Below are 18298 nucleotides of genomic sequence, written 5' to 3'. Positions count from 1 at the left end.
GTAGTCTGTGGGTGTCTCAAGGGACAGCCTAACGGCTGCAGCATTGGCTTACTTTTGTAGTAGTGGCTGCAGCTACTGCTTAGTGTACACATCTAAATCAGGCCCACAGTCTCAATCGTACCTTAATAAGAGCGCTTTACAAATTGGAAGTGGATGGTGTTAATGGAGGATATGTCATAAATGGAGGCTTATTCATGGGTTATAAAGACACCACATGGTATGCAGGCTGAAGGAGTTCTTAGAGGAGGCAAAAATGTAGTAACAATTTATACTGCTGCATTTTTATGATCTTTCCTACTGGGATATAACCACCATGTGATTGTACCTTATTTGCTCATTCACATACATGCATAGGAGAAAATGCGTACACATACATGGAATCAAATGCAGGATAAATGTGTTATAGCGGTGCATTGTAAGTGTGTTATCCATGCATTTTTCCTGTGCTGTCCTTTTACCAATACAATTCAAAATATGTTTTGTGATATTGTAAAACTTTAAACCAGGCATGTCCAAACTGCGGCCCTCCAGCTGTTGTGAAACTACATATCCCAGCATGCCCTGACACAGTTTTGCTGGCAGAGAATGCTGAAGGTGTCAGGGCATGCTGGGATGTGTAGTTTCTCCACAGCTGGAAAGCCGCAGTTTGGACATGCGCCTGCTTTAAACGCAATGATCCAAATTTAGAATGCAAATATGGAACAAGCCCATAACGGGATGTAGTCACGATCCCGGCAGTTGGAATCCTGGCGGTCAGCATACCGACGCCGGCATCCTGGCTGGCAAAGTGCTGGCAGGGGGTCGAGGGCTATTCCCACTCGTGGGTGTCCATGACACCCATAGAGTGGGAAAAGAACCTGTGGTGAGCGCAGTGAGCCACTGAGTCCGCAGCGTGGTGAGTGCCGCGAGCCCGCAAGGGGCTTCGATGCGCCCGCCCCTCAGTCGGCATTCTGGCGGCCAGGATCCCGGCGTTGGCATGTTGACTGCCGGGATCCTGACTGCCGATTTCCCGAACCCAAACAGCCCATAACATATTGATTCACTTTTTAAGCAGAAGCAGCTGAAAATAGCACTACCAGTGACTAGGAGACACACTTGCTTCCCTCTCACCTCACTGCTGAGCCAGACATGTAAGTATTCCCCATCAATTTTCTCACTGTAACGAGTCTTCAGCATGGTGTCACTCACCAGCACGGACACTCCCCTTAGTATGAACGACGTGAACAGGTTGATATGAATATAATTCCGCATACAGTGGAGTTTACTGAAAGACATAGCAGCAGTGTGAAGTCAGGGAGATTGCTCTGTCATTTTTATAGGGAGATAGTCTGGTGGATCACTGCAGGAAGAATGTAACTGGTTTATTGTGGGAGAAGAGTTCAATAAATGGGTGACTGGGAGTAGAGGAGTCCGAGGTAGGTTGAAATGGCTTTCATGAATATTTAGGTGACTACAGGATTAATATTTTAAAACATGGTCTAGCGGCCTCGCTGGCACCTACATACCTGAATCCTACAAGAATACCAAGAGCCAGTATGAGCGCTCCGACAGACAAAGAGTATCCTACAGTATACATGATCTTAAAGCTTTCATAAGTCTTGGCAAACCTTTCCTGTAAGTAAAAAGAATACATGTCACTTATGAGTCAAGTACAACTGCAACCTTAGAATATGGGTCCCAATTCAGACCTGATCACAATTATTGAATGACTGCGCTTGCGTATGCACTGCAGTGTGCAGGTGCGTCGTCAAACAGCGACAGGATGGTGCGAAAATTTCGATCGTACGGGCATTCGCAAGGTAATTGACAGGAAGTGGACGTTTGTGGGTGGTAACTGGCCGTTTTCAGGGAGTGTCTGGAAAAACGCAGGTGCTCCCAAGCATTTTAATGCGGGTGTGTGACGTCAGCTCCAGCCCCGATCATCCTATTTGTATCGCATTGTAGGAGTAAGTCTTGGGCTAAGCACAGACTGAAAAAATCATTCGATGGTGAGCGAACAAATCTGCAACTGTCTGCTGTCTGGCGGAGTTTTCGCATGGCGTTCACATGCATTCGCACACTTGCACGGGGCAGGTTTCCACTCTCCCTGCGCAATCTGAACTCACTGATCTCAGACATCTGAAAATTTGTAGCACAGTGATCAGGTCTGCATTAAGCCCTTAATATTCATAATAGTAGTATTATACTGTAAGCCACAAAACACAAGAACAGGTTCACAAAATCATGGCTAGTTTGTACAGAGTGCCAGAATTTGACATAAATTCATTCCACATCCTAAGTCAGTGACTTGGATCAATAAATAACCTGACAAGCAACCCTGGGAGCAGCACTGCATCATTTGTCCAGTGATTAGTTTCCATAAGGAAATATGTGCATACTTAGAACTTCTGTTCTGTCCAGCCTTTTTAATGGACTCTTCTATACAGAGTCCTTTCACCCAGTCTTATTTCAACCTTTAGTATACTGTAACAAAATGCAGCCAGTGTTTCATACCGGTTTGCTTGTTTATATCTGAATTTTCTGGCTTAACAGTAACAGGAAGCAATAACTTAAACACTTAGATATTTGGCAGATTTAGGACCCAACCTAAGGCTCACGGCTGACAATTGGTCAAGGAATGTGATGGCACAAAGCCCACCAACCATCAGGAACTGCCAGTTCCGGGAATAGTCAGCCTCAAGATACAGACACTGTATCAGATCTTAGGGGGACATTTACATTTATCGCGCTGGCAACCTATGCAAGAACAGAGCCCCACATACAGTAAACAAGAATCTCTTGGGACAGACCCTGGCACCAACCACCCATACAAAATTTCCTGCAGGTCTGGGTCTACTCCAAAATTCTACCTGATCTTCCAAATCCGCTTGGTCAAGTTCACATTCCCGGGTATCACGCTGTGCATGGCCATTCACAGTGGGTGCCCATTGCCCGTCTGGCCCGCAGTGCTTGTACACAAAGCCATGCTGCACTGAGAGGGGACAAGCTTGTTATTGTACAGCAGGACTCAGTACCAGGATGCTGAACTCACTAAAGGTGTCTTACCTTTCTTGTACCAAGGAAGGAACCATGGACAAGGGACGTTGACTGTAGTATTAGGTTGAGCATCTGGCCAACAGGAGAATTTGTCAAACGTCCGGTTGCAGACCAGTCCTGTGGAAACAATTCATTATCTTTATTTCAAGGGTGGAAGAGAATGTCTGAAGTTGCATGTTGCCGTTCTGTTAATCACTAGTTACATTAGTTTTAGTAATTTTAGTAATTACTTCTCTATGGTTAGTTAATTAGTTTAGCTGATGTGACGCACAGATGGCATATACTTAAACATAACACTGATATGTTTCTCACATTAAACTATGGTTGTACTGTAAATGCGCTGATTATGTATATATTTCTTCACAAGCAGAATAACAGGAAAGTAGATGTTTATCATTATGCAAAAGTTGGTTAAACACTTTCATTGCATTATGGCTATTGATAGGCAGAAACACACTACATGGCCAGAACTATGTGGACGACCCTTCTAATTCATGTGTTTGTCCATTTCCACCGCACCTATTGCTAACAGGCTCATAAAGTGAAGCATACAGCTATGCAATCTTCATAGTCAACACTAGTAGTACAATGGGTCGTCGTATTGAAGAGATCAGTGACTTTCAACATAGTACTGTTATATTACTGTCATAGGATGTCTCCTTTCCAGGAGGCAGGTTGCCACCTGCCCTCTCTACTAGAGCTGTCCCAGTCATCTGTAAGTGCTGTTGTTGTAAAATGCAAAAGTATGGGAGCAGCAACAGCTCAGCCGCTGAGTACTGAAGCAAGTAGCACTTAAAAATCATCTGTCCTTGGTTGGAACACTCACTTCCGAGTTCCAAACTGCTGATGGCAAAGTCAGCACAAGTACTGTTCTTTAGAAGCTTCATGGATTGTGCTGTCAGGAAGCTGCACACAAGCTTCAGGTCATCAGGCAAAATGCCAAACGTCGTCTGGAGTGATATAAAGCACTATGGACTCTGGAACAGTGGAAGTGCGTTTTCTAGAGTGATGACTCATGCTTCACCAGAAGGCAGGGCTACAGTCAGATACTGTGGGGCTCGGGACTGACAACATAGGCAGAACCCCCTACCACACACACACATCTACCTATATACACAAACACAACCCTTATAGTCGCACACACACACGCTGACCCCATAGCTGCATAGACACACACCTCCGCCATAGCCGCACATGCACACTGTCCCATTAGACACACACACACACACACACACTGCTGCCACAGCCGTGCACACACACACACACACAGCTGCCATAGCTGCACACACACACCTCCGTCACAGCTATACATGCACACTGCGCCATAAGCCGCACACACACAGCCGCCTTAGCTGCGCACACACTAACACCATAGCCGCATACACACACACACACCTTGCCCTCATAGTCGCACACATACACCTTGCCCCCATAGCCACACACACACACACACACACACACACACACACAAACAAACAAACATTGCCCCGATTCCCTCACTCAACAAACACACAAAATTTTATTGCAAATACTTCCAGCCACACAGCACCTACAGCCAGCCGACCCCTTCCCCCGAGCACCCTTTCTGCTTACCTCTCTTGGCCGGCCTCCATAGCCATAGCCGCACAACACCTGCAGCCAGCCCTTCACTCTAGTACTCTTTCTGAATGCCTGCCTCCTCCAGCAATGATCCCCATAGTTACACAGTCAGCCGGCCCCTCAGCCAAGCCCTCTTTCTGCCATCCTCCTCCAACGCCGGTCCTTGTAGCCTGAGCTGCACAGCACCCACACCTCAGTACTCTTTCTGCCTGCCTCCTCTAGAGCCCTAGACGCCGTTCCGCTCCTTCCAATTGCCAGAAGGTAGTTGTTTGTCTTGCACAGCCTGCCGACTAGTTCCTGGCTGATACCTGGAGACTGCAGGTGTCAGTGGTAGGAGCTATGCCCCCCCCCCCCCCCCCCATCTGTCTGGGCCCGGGACTCCAGTCCTGGCAGTTCCCCCTGATGGCCACTCTGCCAGGAGGATGAATCTGGGTTTGGCGGATGCCAGGTGAACTGTTACCGCCTGAATGTACACTGCCAACTGTACATATTGGTGGAGAAATAATGGGCTGTGGCTGTTTCTCATTGTTTGGCCTGGACTCTTTTGTTCAAGTAAAGAGAACCTTAATGCTACAGTGTACAATGGCATTCTTGAGAATTCTGTGCTTCCAACTTCCCTCTCCCATTTCAGCATTATAATATCCTCATGAACAGATATCATTCATAAAATGGTTGGCTGGGTTTGGTTTGGAAATCTTGACTGGTCTGCACAGAGCCCCAAATCTCAACCCGTGGTTTTCAAATGAATGTTCAACAAGCACATATGGGTGTAGGGCAGGCATGTCCAAACTGCGGCCCTCTAGCTGTTGTGAAACTACATATCCCAGCATGCCCTGACACAGTTTTGCTTTCAGAGAATGCTAAAGCTGTGTCAGTGCATGCTGGGATGTGTAGTTTCTCAACAGCTGGAGGGGCCGCAGTTTAGACATGCCTGGTATAGGGTCAGACTGGGTCTGTATAAGACACCCTGGCATTTTAGCGCCTGCGTGTGCCAAAAGGGGGGGTGTTCACAGTGCATGGGGGCGTGGTCTTGAGGTACGTCCTCATGTTTCTGTATGTTGGGAGGCCGAGCACAGTCCAGCCCTCTATGGGTGTGATGATCAGACGTACACATGCTTTTGGCCATGTGTGTACATATGTATATAGGGGGTAATTCCAAGTTGATCGCAGCAGGAAATTTTTTAGCAGTTGGGCAAAACCATGTGCACTGCAGGGGGGGGGGAGATATAACATGTGCAGAAAGAGTTAGGTTTGGGTGGGTTATTTTGTTTCTGTGCAGGGTAAATACTGGCTGCTTTACTTTTACACTGCAATTTAGATTGCAGATTTAACTCACCACACCCAAATCTATCTCTCTCTGCACATGTTATATCTGCCTCCCCTGCACTGCACATGGGTGGTCATTCCGAGTTGATCGCTCGTTATTTTTTCCCCGCAACGGAGCGATTAGTCGCTAATGCGCATGCGCAATGTCCGCAGTGCGACTGCGCCAAGTAAATTTGCTATGCAGTTAGGTATTTTACTCACGGCATTACAAGGTTTTTTCTTCGTTCTGGTGAACGTAATGTGATAGACAGGAAGTGGGTGTTTCTGGGCGGAAACAGGCCGTTTTATGGGTGTATGTGAAAAAACGCTGCCGTTTCTGGGAAAAACGCGGGACTGTCTGAAGAAACGGGGGAGTGTCTGGGCGAACGCTGGGAGTGTTTGTGACGTCAAACCAGGAACGAAACTGACTGAACTGATCGCAGTTGCCGAGTAAGTCTGGAGCTACTCAGAAACTGCTAAGAAGTGTCTATTCGCAATTCTGCTAATCTTTCGTTCGCAATTTTACTATGCTAAGATTCACTTCCAGTAGGCGGCGGCTTAGCGTGTGCAAAGCTGCTAAAAGCAGCTTGCGAGAGAACAACTCGGAAAGACCACCATGGTTTTGCCCAACTGCTAACAAAAATCCTGCTGCAATCAACTTTGAATTACCCTCATAACTCAGAAGTCAGTGTCACTGTGTAGTTGGGTGCCAGGTCAGACTTTAGGTTTTTTGTAATTTCTATGATACATATTAATTTGTGCAACAACACAAAACAAAGGATTATAAATACAGTATATACACAAATATATAGATAGCAAGGTCTATATTCACCTGCTGGAGGGGGCTCCATGGACATATTCTTGTTACAGTCTGTCTCATACTTCTTCCAGCTGTCATACAGGTAATCCATGATCTGAGCCGAGGCAGCCTGTGGGGAGCACAAGGAATCAAGTTCACAGACATGCAGAAACGGCCATGAAATCATACTGCTGACATGTTCATAATATTGACAGGTGTGGGGGGAATGAAATGGGGAATTCTCCAGTTTTTTTAAAGTGGCAATCAATTACATGGCAAAATCAACCTTGTTTTGCCATGTAAATGATTGCCACTTAAAAAAAACTGGAGAATTCTCCCAAAATCTCTCACATTCTGATTCTCACAACCCATTAAATTCCCCACATGAAGTCTCGTAGTCCGTAGAGGATGCTGGGGTCAACATTAGTACCATGGGGTATAGACAGGTCCCTTGGGAGCCATGGGCATATTAAGAGTTTAATAGTGTGGGCCGGGTCCTCCTTCAATACCCCTCCTACCAGACCCAGTCTAGAAACTGTGCCTGAGGAGATGGACATACATCGAGAGAAGGAAATACACAGATAGTGGTGAGATTCACACCAGGTCACACATAACAACAGAAATCCAAGCTAACCAGCTTGAAACAATTCAGCAACGGCTGAACCAAGTAACAATGCAGTACTTAACCAAGTAACAACGCAGTACTTAACTAAGTAACAAATGCAGGAAAACGAAGCACTGGGCGGGCGCTCAGCATCCTCTACGGACTATGAGAAAAGGATTTACCGGTAGGTAATTAAAATCCTATTTTCTCTTAGAGGATGCTGGGGTCCACATTAGTACCATGGGGATGTACCAAAGCTCCCAGTATGAGAGGGAGAGTGCGGAGGCTAATGCAGAACCGAGTGACCAAACTGTAGGTCCTCAGATGCCAAAGTATCGAACTTGTAGAACTTAGCAAACGTGTTCGATCCTGACCAAGTAGCCGCTCTGCAAAGTTGTAAAGCCGAGACACCCTGGACAGCCGCCCAGGAAGAACCCACTTTACGAGTAGAGTGGGCCTTAACAGATTTTGTACACGGCAAGCCTGCCGTAGAATAAGCATGCTGGATAGTACACCTTAAATCGTCTGCTTAGAAGCAGGCCACCCAACCTTGTTGGGATCATAAAGGACAAACAGAGCGTCCGACTTTCTGTGATGAGAAGTTCTTGTCACATAAATCTTCAAAGCCCTTACAACATCCAAGGATTTTGAAGTAATTGAGGAGTCAGTAGCCACTGGCACCACAATAGGTTGGTAGATATGAAAAGCTGACACAACCTTTGGAAGAAATTGCTGACGCGTCCTGAGCTCAGCTCTATCTTCATGGAAAATCAAGTAGGGGCTCTTGCAGGACAATGACCCCAATTCTGACACACGTCTAGCAGATGCTAATGCCAATAGTGTGACCGCCTTCCAAGTAAGGAACTTGACATCAACCTCCTTTAAAGGTTCGAACCAATCCGACTGCAAGAACTGCAGCACCACATTAAGATCCCAAGGTGCTGTAGGAGGCACAAAGGGAGGCTGGATGTGCAGAACCCCTTTCAAGAAAGTCTGAACCTCAAGGAGGACAGCCAATTGTTTCTGGAAGAAAATGGACAAGGCCGAAATCTGGACTTTTATGAAGCCCAACCTAAGGCCCAAATCCACACCTGCTTGCAAAAAGAGGAGAAACCGCCCTAGTTGAAACTCCACCGTAAGAAACTTCTTGGATTCACACCAAGACACGTACTTTTTCCAAATTTGATGGTAATGTTTAGCCGTTACTCCTTTCCTGACCTGTATCAGGGTAGGAATAAGCTTGTTCGGAATGCCCTTCCGAGCTAAGATCTGGCGCTCAACCTCCATGCCATCAAACGTAGCCATGGTAAGTCTTGATAAGCAAACAGCCCCTGTTGCAGAAGGTCCTCTCGAAGAGGAAGAGGCCTCGGATCTTCCAACAGTAACTCCAGAAGATCCGCGTACCAAGCCCTTCTTGGCCAGTCCAGAGCAATAAGGATCGCTTGAACTCTTGTTCTTTTTATTAGTTTGAGAATCCTTGGGATAAGTGGAAGTGGAGGGAACACATACACTGACTTGAACACCCACAGAGTTACCAGTGCGTCCACCGCCACTGCCTGTGGGTCCCTCAACCAGGAACAGTACCTCCAAAGCTTCTTGTTGAGGCGGGAGGCCATCATGTCTATTTGAGGTATGCCCCAAAGACTTGTCACCTCCGCGAACACCGCTGGGTGGAGGCCCCACTCTCCTGGATGGAGATCGTGTCTGCTGAGGAAGTCCACTTCGCAGTTGTCCACTCCCGGAATGAAGATTGCTGACAGCACCACCGCATGCTTTTCAGCCCAGAGGATGATTCTTGTTACCTCTGACATTGCAGCTCTGCTCTTCGTTCCGCCTTGTCAGTTTATGTAGGCCACCGTCGTTACATTGTCCGACTGAACCTGAATGGCCTGATCTTTCAGAAGATGTGCCGCTTGCAGAAGACCGTTGTACACGGTCCTTAGTTCCAAAATGTTTATCGGAAGGATGGATTCCAGACTTGACCACCTTCCTTAGAAGTTGTCCCCTTGGGTGACTGCTCTTCAACCTCTGAGACTTGCATCCGTGGTTAGGAGGATCCGATTCTGAATCCCGAACCTGCGGCCCTCTAGTAGGTGAGAAGTTTGCAGCCACCAGAGGAGCGAGATTCTGGCTTTCGGTGACAGACATATCCTCTGGTGCATGTGAAGATGAGATCCCGACCATTTGTCCAGGAGATCCAGTTGGAAAGACCGTGCATGAAATCTTCCGTACTGTAGAGCCTCGTAGGAAGCAACCATCTTTCCCAGAAGGCGAATGCAGTGATGAAACAATACCCGGGCTGGCTTCAGGACATCCCGGACCATTGCTTGTATCACCAACGCTTTCTACTCCGGCAGAAACACCCTCTGTACTTCCGTGTTGAGGATCATCCCCAGGAAGGACAGTCTTCTTGTTGGCTGTAAATGCGACTTTGGAAGATTCAAGATCCACCCATGATCCTGGAGTAGTTGAGTTGAGAGAGCAATGCTCTGTAACAGCTTCTCCATGGAAGACGCTTTTATCAGCAGATCGTCCAGATAAGGAATTATGTTCACCCCCTGCTTGCGGAGGAGTAGCATCATCTCCGCCATGACCTTGGTGAACACCCTCGGTGCCGTGGAGAGGCCAAATGGCAGTGCCTGGAACTGATAGTAACAGTCCAGCAGCGCAAATCTGAGATAAGCCTGGTGAGGTGGCCAGATCGGAATGTGAAGGTACGCATCCTTGATATCCAGGGATACTAGAAATTCCCCCTCCTACAGACCTGAGATCACCGCCCTCAGAGACTTGATCTTGAATTTGAATTCCCTCAAACAAGGGTTCAACGACTGTAGATTCAATATTGGCCTGACCAAACCATTCGGTTTTCGACACCACAAACAGGTTTGAGTAATATCCCTTGTTTGTTAAGTGAGGTGGAACTGGAACAATGACATTTGATTTTAGTAATTTTTGAATGGCTTCCTGTAGGATAGCACTTTCTGTCAGCAAAGCTGGTAAGCCTGATTTGAAGAATCTGTGAGGTGGGAGTTCTTGAAATTCCAGTCTGTACCCCTGGGTAACAATATCTTGTACCCAGGCTGGCGCAGGTTTTCCGGATTTCCCCCGACCTCCTCTAAAGAAAGTGGAAGGGGGTTTGGACTTTTTAACTTTCGCGGTCCGAAAGGACTGCATGGTAGACGTAGGATAAGATTTCCTAGTAGGTGGTGTAGCTGAGGGAAGGAATGTTGACTTACCCGCAGTTGCTGTGGAGATCCACGCATCTAACGCTTCCCCAAACAGAGCCTGACCTGTGAAGGGTAGGTTCTCCACACTCTTCTTGGATTCCACATCCGCAGACCATTGGCGCAGCCAGAGTTCCCTGCGTGCCGAGACAGCCATGGAAGAAGCCCTCGCATTGAGATGGCCAAGGTCCTTCATGGCCTCCACCATGAAACCTGCAGAGTCCTGTATGTGACTTAAGAATAATTCAATGTCACTTCTATCCATAGAATCTAATTCTTCTAGTAATGTGCCTGACCACTTTACTATGGCTTTAGAAATCCATGCACAAGCAATAGTAGGCCTAAACGTTACGCCAGTAGCTATGTATAATGATTTGATGGTAGTCTCAATCTTACGGTCAGCCGGCTCTTTTAAAGCGGTGGACCCTGGGACAGGTAAAACCACTTTTTTAGACAACCTAGACACAGAAGCGTCTACTACAGGCGGGATTTCCCAGTTTTTCCTATCCTCTTCAGGGAAAGGAAAGGCAATGAGAACCCATTTTGGGATCTGGAATTTTTTCTCCGGGTTTTCCCAGGATTTTTCAAACAATGCATTTAATTCCTTAGACGCAGGGAATGTAATAGAGGATTTCTTAGTATCAGTAATGTAAGTCTCCTCTGCAGGCTCAGGTACCATCAGTAATGTGTAAAATGTCCCTAATAGCCTCAATTATAAGTTGCACCCCCTTAGCAAGGGATGCATCTCCCCCCTGCATATCCCCATCACCATCCTCTGTATCAGAGTCGGTATCCGTATCAACTTGCATTATTTGGGCAAGAGCACGCTTCTTAGGGTAATTAATTGGGGTCTTTGAAGAGGTAGTGGGAGCTTAATACGACAAAACCTCAACAGACTTTTTCAAAACCTGTGTTTCAGTCTAATTTTGAGCTATCCGGGATGAAATCTGGGATCTCATTCCCCTAATAGAATCCAGCCATGGGGGTTCGGATTCAGAAGGCTGAGACAGTATATTACAGTCCTGAGTACAAGGAATAGACTCTTCAGGAGAAGATACACCATACTTACCTACTCTCCCGGAAGCTGCGGGAGGCTCCCGTTTTTTGGGGTAGCCCCCCGCACCCCCGGAAGAGTGGGCAGGTCTCCCGCATCCTGCTCGCACCCTAGTGATGCGGGCAGGACGGAGAGATAACCTCCGTCGGGTGGAGAAGGGGTTAAAATGACGCAAATCGCGTAATTTTAGCCTCGCCCCCTTCCCGCGGACCCGCGAATCGCGGCATTTCCCGATGCGGGGGTGGGGCTTAGTGATGTCACAGTCCGGCCCCGCCCCCCGAATAAACCTGCAGCGTCTCCTCTCCGGGCTTCTCCCGGAGAGGAGAAATACAAAGTCGGTAAGTATGAGATACACACTCTGCAGCACAGGATACAGAGGCCCTCATTCCGAGTTGTTCGCTCGCTAGCTGCTTTTAATAGCCGTGCAAACGCTAAGCCGCCACCCTCTGGGAGTGTATCTTAGCTTAGCAGAAGTGTGAATGAAAGGAGCGCAGCGCTGCTACAAAAAAAAATTGTGCAGTTTCAGAGTAGCTGCAGACCTACTCCTACCTTGCGATCACTTCAGACTATTTAGTTCCTGTTTTGACGTCACAAACACGCCCTGCATTCGGCCAGCCACTCCCCCGTGTCCCCTGCCACTCCTGCGTTTTTATCTGGCATGCCTGCGTTTTTACACACACTCCCCGAAAACGGTCAATTACCACCCAGAAACACCCACTTCCTGTCAATCACTAAACGATCAGCAGTGCGACTGAAAAGCGTCGCTAGAGCTTGTGTAAAACTGCATCGGCTTTTGTGAAAGTACATCGCACGTGCGCAGTGCGCACCATACGCATGCGCAGAAGTGCCGATTTTCAGCCTGATTGATGCGCTGCGAACAACGGCTGCTAGTGATCAACTCGGAATGACCCCCAGAGTTCTTAGATATGTTTATATCAGCTATACAAACACACACAAACAAAGGAAAATGCAGACACAGTTTCCCCCAGAGTACCTTCAGAGAGACACAGAGTATAAGGAGCCAGCCACACAGCGCCCCAGTAGGCAGTTTATACAGTAAACAGCCGGCGCTTCCTGAATAAATTAAACAGGTAATATCTCACTCCCCCCTGTCTATAACACCCTAGTACCGCAGAGGTAAGCTGGAGTTATGTGGAGAGCAGCGCTCCCTGTCAGCTTCTCTTCAGTGTGATCTGCAGGGAGAAAATGGCGCTGGTGAGTGCTGGATCCGCTCTGAGGAAGAAGCTCCTCCCCCTGTAATGGCACGTCTTCCCGGACTTAGAGATTATACTAACTTTAGGCAATTTCTGCAGCAAACAGTGGGTTAGACCTTGTAAGCTATACATGACCAGTGTAGGGTATTGCGCTGGCCCAGGGCGCCACTCACAGCGCCGCACTACAAGTACCGCTGAGCCCTCCGGAGCACAGCCTGTCAGAGCTGCGCTCCTACCCTTGTGCCACCATTTCCTGCCGGTGACCCGCTTACTGGGGCAACAGTGTCATAGTCACAACTCCATCTTCTGGCTCTGTTAGGGGGTGGCGGCCGTGCTGTGGGAGTGACCGGTCGCCTTGGGGGCTTGCGATCATCACCCTCAGGAGCTCAGTGTCCTGTCGGCGGAGATAGAGAACCATTAACCTCTAGGGTTGGTTCCTACTCCCCCCCCCCCCCCCCACTAAGTCACATGAAGCAGGGAGGTTGTTGCCAGCAACCTCACTGTACCTAACTCTTTTAAAAAATAATAAAACTAGAAAAACTCCTAGGAGCTCCCCTAGCTGTGACCGGCTCCACCGGGCACATTTTCTAATCTGAGTCTGGTAGGAGGGGCATAGAGGGAGGAGCCAGCCACACTATTAAACTCTTAAAGTGCCCATGGCTCCCAAGGGACCCGTCTATACCCCATGGTACTAATGTGGACCCCGCCATCCTCTAGGACGCAAGAGAAATGTTAGAAAACATCGACATGGGCAGAATGTTAACATATGGAATGCCTACATTGTCAAAATGTCAACATTAGCATTAGATTGAGGATTAGGGTGAGGATTAGGGTTAGTGGTCATGGTCAGAGATAGGCTTGGGGACATAAATAAACTTGGGAAAAGGGAAAGAAATTCTGCACAAGATTATTTCAGATTCCCAAAGAAAGATAACTGAACCAACATATCAGGATTTCATAAGTAGGGTTCTGACAATATCTCTCTGGTAATAGTGTATATATTATCTTTATTTTCTATTCCTGATTGAGCTACATAAGAGTGCCCCAACGGAGGACTTATCTTCTCTACCTGTCCTATTCTTTATGGCCAAATATGTCTTTCTTTCATTATATAAATAGACTCACCTGAAAACCACATTGATGACATTCTCAGCATGTCAACATTTCATCAGAGTCAACATGATGAACATGTTAACCTTTTCAATGTCGGAATAATAACCATGTCCATGTTCTCATGCGGACATTATGAATGTATGTGGCGGTATGGAGAGGCAATATGCACTTCCAATGAGAGTCACTGGTGATCATATTTTTGTCTCAACTTTACTGATAGTAAACAGTTCTTTAAAAAATGTTGCTAATGGTTACATTACAACAAGCATGTTATGATCACATTTCTAATTTAGTAAGATCCATGTGGTTTAGTTTATAGGTGGGACTACATTTTATTACTGTAAAAGATGTGTAACATCTAATGACACTCACAGGCTACTAGAATGTACCCACTTATAGAGTATGCAGATACTTTGTAACATCTTATAGTAATAAAAGATAATAATTTAATAATAATAATAATAATAATAATAATAAAAAAGAAGATTTATGGTAAGAACTTACCGTTGTTAAATTTATTTCCGTGAGGTACACTGGGTTCCACAGGGAATAACATCGGGGTGTAGAGTAGGATCTTGATCCGAGGCACCAACAGGCTAAAAGCTTTGACTGTTCCCAAGATGCTCAGTGCCGCCTCCTCCATAACCCTGCCTCCGTGCACAGGAGCTCAGTTTCGTTAACCAGTCCAATGCAGTAGCAGGCAAAAGAGATGACAACTGTTAGTAGCCACTTACACCACATTCTCACGACAGGAGAAGGTATCAGCGGCTAATGCCATACAAACCCAAAGAAGCTAAGTACATCAGGGTGGGCGCCCAGTGGAACCCAGTGTACCTCGCAGAAAGAGATTTAACAACGGTAAGTTCTGACCATAAATCTTCTTTTCTGCAGCGGGGTACACTTGGTTCCACAGGGACTAACATCGGGGATGTCCTAAAGCAGTTTCTCATGGGAGGGGACGCACTGTAGCGGGCACAAGAACCCGGCGTCCAAAGGAAGCATCCTGGGAGGCGGATGTATCAAAGGCATAGAACCTTATGAACGTGTTCACTGAGGACCAGGCAGCCGCCTTGCACAATTGTTCAAGGATCGCATCACGGCGAGACGCCCAAGAAGGTCCAACTGACCGAGTAGAATGGGCTTTGATGGTAGCAGGAGCTGGAAGACCAGCCTGTACATAAGCATGTGCAATCACCATTCTAATCCATCTGGCCAGGGTCTGCTTATTCGCAGGCCAGCCACGTTTGTGAAAACCAAAAAGTACAAAGAGAGAATCAGACTTCCGAATGGAAGCTGTCCTCTTCACATAGATACGGAGCGCCCATACCACATCCAAAGCTCTTTGGATGACAATTCAGGAGAGATGAAAGCCGGAACCACAATCTCTTGGTTAAGGTGGAACGAAGACAGCACCTTAGGTAGATAACCAGAGCGTGTCCGAAGGACTGCCCGGTCACGGTGAAAAATCAGAAAGGGAGATCGACAGATATAGGCACCCAAATCTGAAATCCGTCTAGCAGAGGCAATAGCCAGCAGAAATTTGACCTTAAGAGTAAGCAACTTAAGGTCCGCATACTCAAAAGGTTCAAATGGAGACTCTTGCAAGGCCTCCAGAACCACTGACAAATCCCAAGGAGCCACAGGCGGGACATAGGGAGGTTGAATCCGAAACACACCCTGAGTGAATGTATGAACATCAGGCAGAGTCACAATTTTTCTCTGAAACCACACCGACAAGGCAGAAATATGAACCTTGATGGAGGCCAGACGAAGGCCCAAGTCCAGTCCCCGTTGTAGGAAGGCCAAAAGTTTGGCAGTACTAAACTTGTAAGCGTCATGATTGTTAGCTGCGCACCAAGCAAAGTAAGAATTCCAGACCCTATGATAAATCCGAGCAGAAGCCGGTTTACGGGCCTTCAACATGGTTTAAATGACCGCCTCAGAAAATCCTTTGGCCCTCAGAACGGAAGCTTCAAGAGCCACACCGTCAAAGCCAGCTGGGCCAAATCCTGGTATACACAAGGGCCCTGAATGAGGAGGTCTGGGCGTTGTGGAAGTAGAAGAGGATGCTCTATCGAGAGACCCTTTAGGTCTGAGAACCAATGCCGTCTGGGCCACGCTGGAGCGATCAGCAGCAGGATTCCTCCTTCTTGTTTGAACTTCCTTATCACCCTGGGCAGAAGTGACATCGGAGGGAACACGTACGGCGGCCGAAAGTTCCATGGAATTGCCAATGCCTCCACGAACGCTGCTTGAGGATCCCTTGTCCTTGCTCCGAAGACCGGAACCTTGTGATTGTGTCGAGACGCCATCAGGTCTACGTCTGGTAGGCCTCACTTATCCACTAGGAGTTGAAATACTTCTGGATGGAGGCTCCACTTTCCGGTGTGTATGACCTGACGACTGAGGAAGTACGCTTCCCAGTTGAGGACCCCCGGAATGAACACCGCCGATATGGCTGGTAGATGGTGAAGAATCTTTGACACTTCCATCATTGCCATTCGGCTTCGAGTGCTGCCTTGATGATTTATGTACGCCACCGTGGTGGCGTTGTACGACTGTACTTGAGCAGGCCTGTTCTGTATCAGATGCTGGGCAAGGTTCAGAGCATTGAACACTGCCCGCAATTCCAGAATGTTTATCGGAAGGAGAGACTCCTCCTTGGTCCGCCGACCCTGAAGGGAGTGTTGCTCCAACACCGCGCCCCAACCCCTCAGACTGGCATCCGTCGTCAGAAAGACCCAGTTGGAGATCCAGAAAGGACGACCCCTGCTCAATCGTTGGTCCTGGAGCCACCAGTTCAGTAACAGACGAACCTCCTGAGACAATGAGATCATGTGAGACCTGATCCGGTGAGGCAGGCTGTCCCATTTGGCAAGAATCAGCTTCTGCAGAGGGCGGGAATGAAATTGAGCGTACTCCAACATGTCGAAAGCCGACACCATGAGGCCTAGTACTTGCATCGCCGAGTGTATCGACACTCGCGGGCGAGAGAGGAAGCATTGAATCCTGTCCTGAAGGTTCAGGACCTTCTCCTGAGACAAGAACAACCACTGGTTGTGAGTGTCCAACAATGCCAGGAAAAAAAAGAGAAGAAAGAATTCGAAATGCCCTATGGTGGTGCACACAGTCTTGTATTAAGATATAACTTTTATTGAATTATATGTTAAAACCAGCGAATATTAAAAGGAAAGTAGAATCGTGTAAATAGAAAAGAAATAGTGTTTAAAATAAAAGTGCTGCGCACTAGATGTCACCGGATTCGCTCATGTATTGCTAGCAAAATCTATAGATGGTCACGAGTGTGTCAAAAATATTCCATGTCTATGTGTGTTATATTATACTTTTTAGATAGCTGAGAAAGCTGCAAGAATAAATGTCCCACAAATTAATTGTATTCCTTCCCAGGATTCCAGATGTGGGATCGTTGAAACCAAATTCCAGATATCACCTTATGTGGTGCTAATGATTTACTATATATTTTGCTGAATTGTCTCTCAATAAACTGATCAGAATGCTAAATGTGTACTGTGTCTCTCTGTATCTCAGAGTTAATATACAAGCTCAGTCATAAGGTCTCAGTAATGTCTGTGTGTTCTAGCTCCATGAGCAGTGTTGTATCCACTGAGAAAGGAGCATATGAAACATTCAGATACAAATGTATCCACTAAAGGGAAACAGTTATTAAGCTCTGACAGTATCCAATCTTTTACTTGTCACAAGATTTTATCATAGCTTCGCTATGGCTCATAGAGAGCTGTGACAATTAATGATAATAAATGATCAGAAATCTTTTTAACCAGATATTGTTGTACATGATATTTGTTCCCTTGGGATCCTTATATTCAAATAGATGTTTAGTGATCTAATTCGGATCATAAGAGTGGTTTATTCCTCTGTGTTATAATAGGGATGTTAAGGGCTCAGCACACTCTTATTTGGATGTAGGCTCAAAGTATCAATGTAAACATGGTTCGTTAATGTATCATGTTAAGCCTTCAAGGTGTGTATATGATAGTGAGTCTTACACCAGGTGCCTAAGTATATTAGGCACCCTCTGCTGCCCTTTTATTTGGGAGGATTATATATACAGTGAGTATATAGCACTTGCTGTGAATGGGTCTGTGATCACTATAGAGTTAATGTGAGTGTAAAATGTGTCATTAATATCCTGACACACATCCAGCTTTTCATTAAATAATTTTTGATGTGGATGTTATATACACATTAAACATCTTTTGGTGTGCGTATCAGGGCTTTATTATTCAGCCTTGTGAACGCCATTTAATACCATTCATAATACACAGTGTTATTTCGGCATGGTGAATTATTATCATCAGCATCTAGTTG

At 46.7% G+C, this 18298-nt stretch overlaps 1 protein-coding gene across 3 annotated transcripts in view; it reads right to left on the bottom strand.

The window, feature by feature from the left end:
• Positions 1 to 18298, bottom strand: part of GCGR (glucagon receptor) — a 114290-nt gene that overhangs the window by 26391 nt on the left and 69601 nt on the right. For 2 of the 3 annotated variants that reach the window (XM_063961198.1, XM_063961199.1), the window contains exons 3-7: positions 6773 to 6869; positions 3046 to 3153; positions 2850 to 2971; positions 1506 to 1612; positions 1111 to 1264 (exon numbers count right to left, since the gene is read on the bottom strand). In XM_063961198.1, the coding sequence (XP_063817268.1) occupies positions 1111 to 1264; positions 1506 to 1612; positions 2850 to 2971; positions 3046 to 3153; positions 6773 to 6869 (588 nt within the window). The remainder of the gene's footprint in view (positions 1 to 1110; positions 1265 to 1505; positions 1613 to 2849; positions 2972 to 3045; positions 3154 to 6772; positions 6870 to 18298) is intronic. The other variant, XM_063961200.1, reaches the window with a different exon arrangement.

This window comes from Pseudophryne corroboree, chromosome 3 (genome assembly GCF_028390025.1).
Source record: "Pseudophryne corroboree isolate aPseCor3 chromosome 3, aPseCor3.hap2, whole genome shotgun sequence".
In the NCBI taxonomy this organism is placed as follows: domain Eukaryota; kingdom Metazoa; phylum Chordata; class Amphibia; order Anura; family Myobatrachidae; genus Pseudophryne; species Pseudophryne corroboree.
Note: the sequence above shows the minus strand (reverse complement) of the source record. Positions and strands in the feature narration are given on the sequence as shown.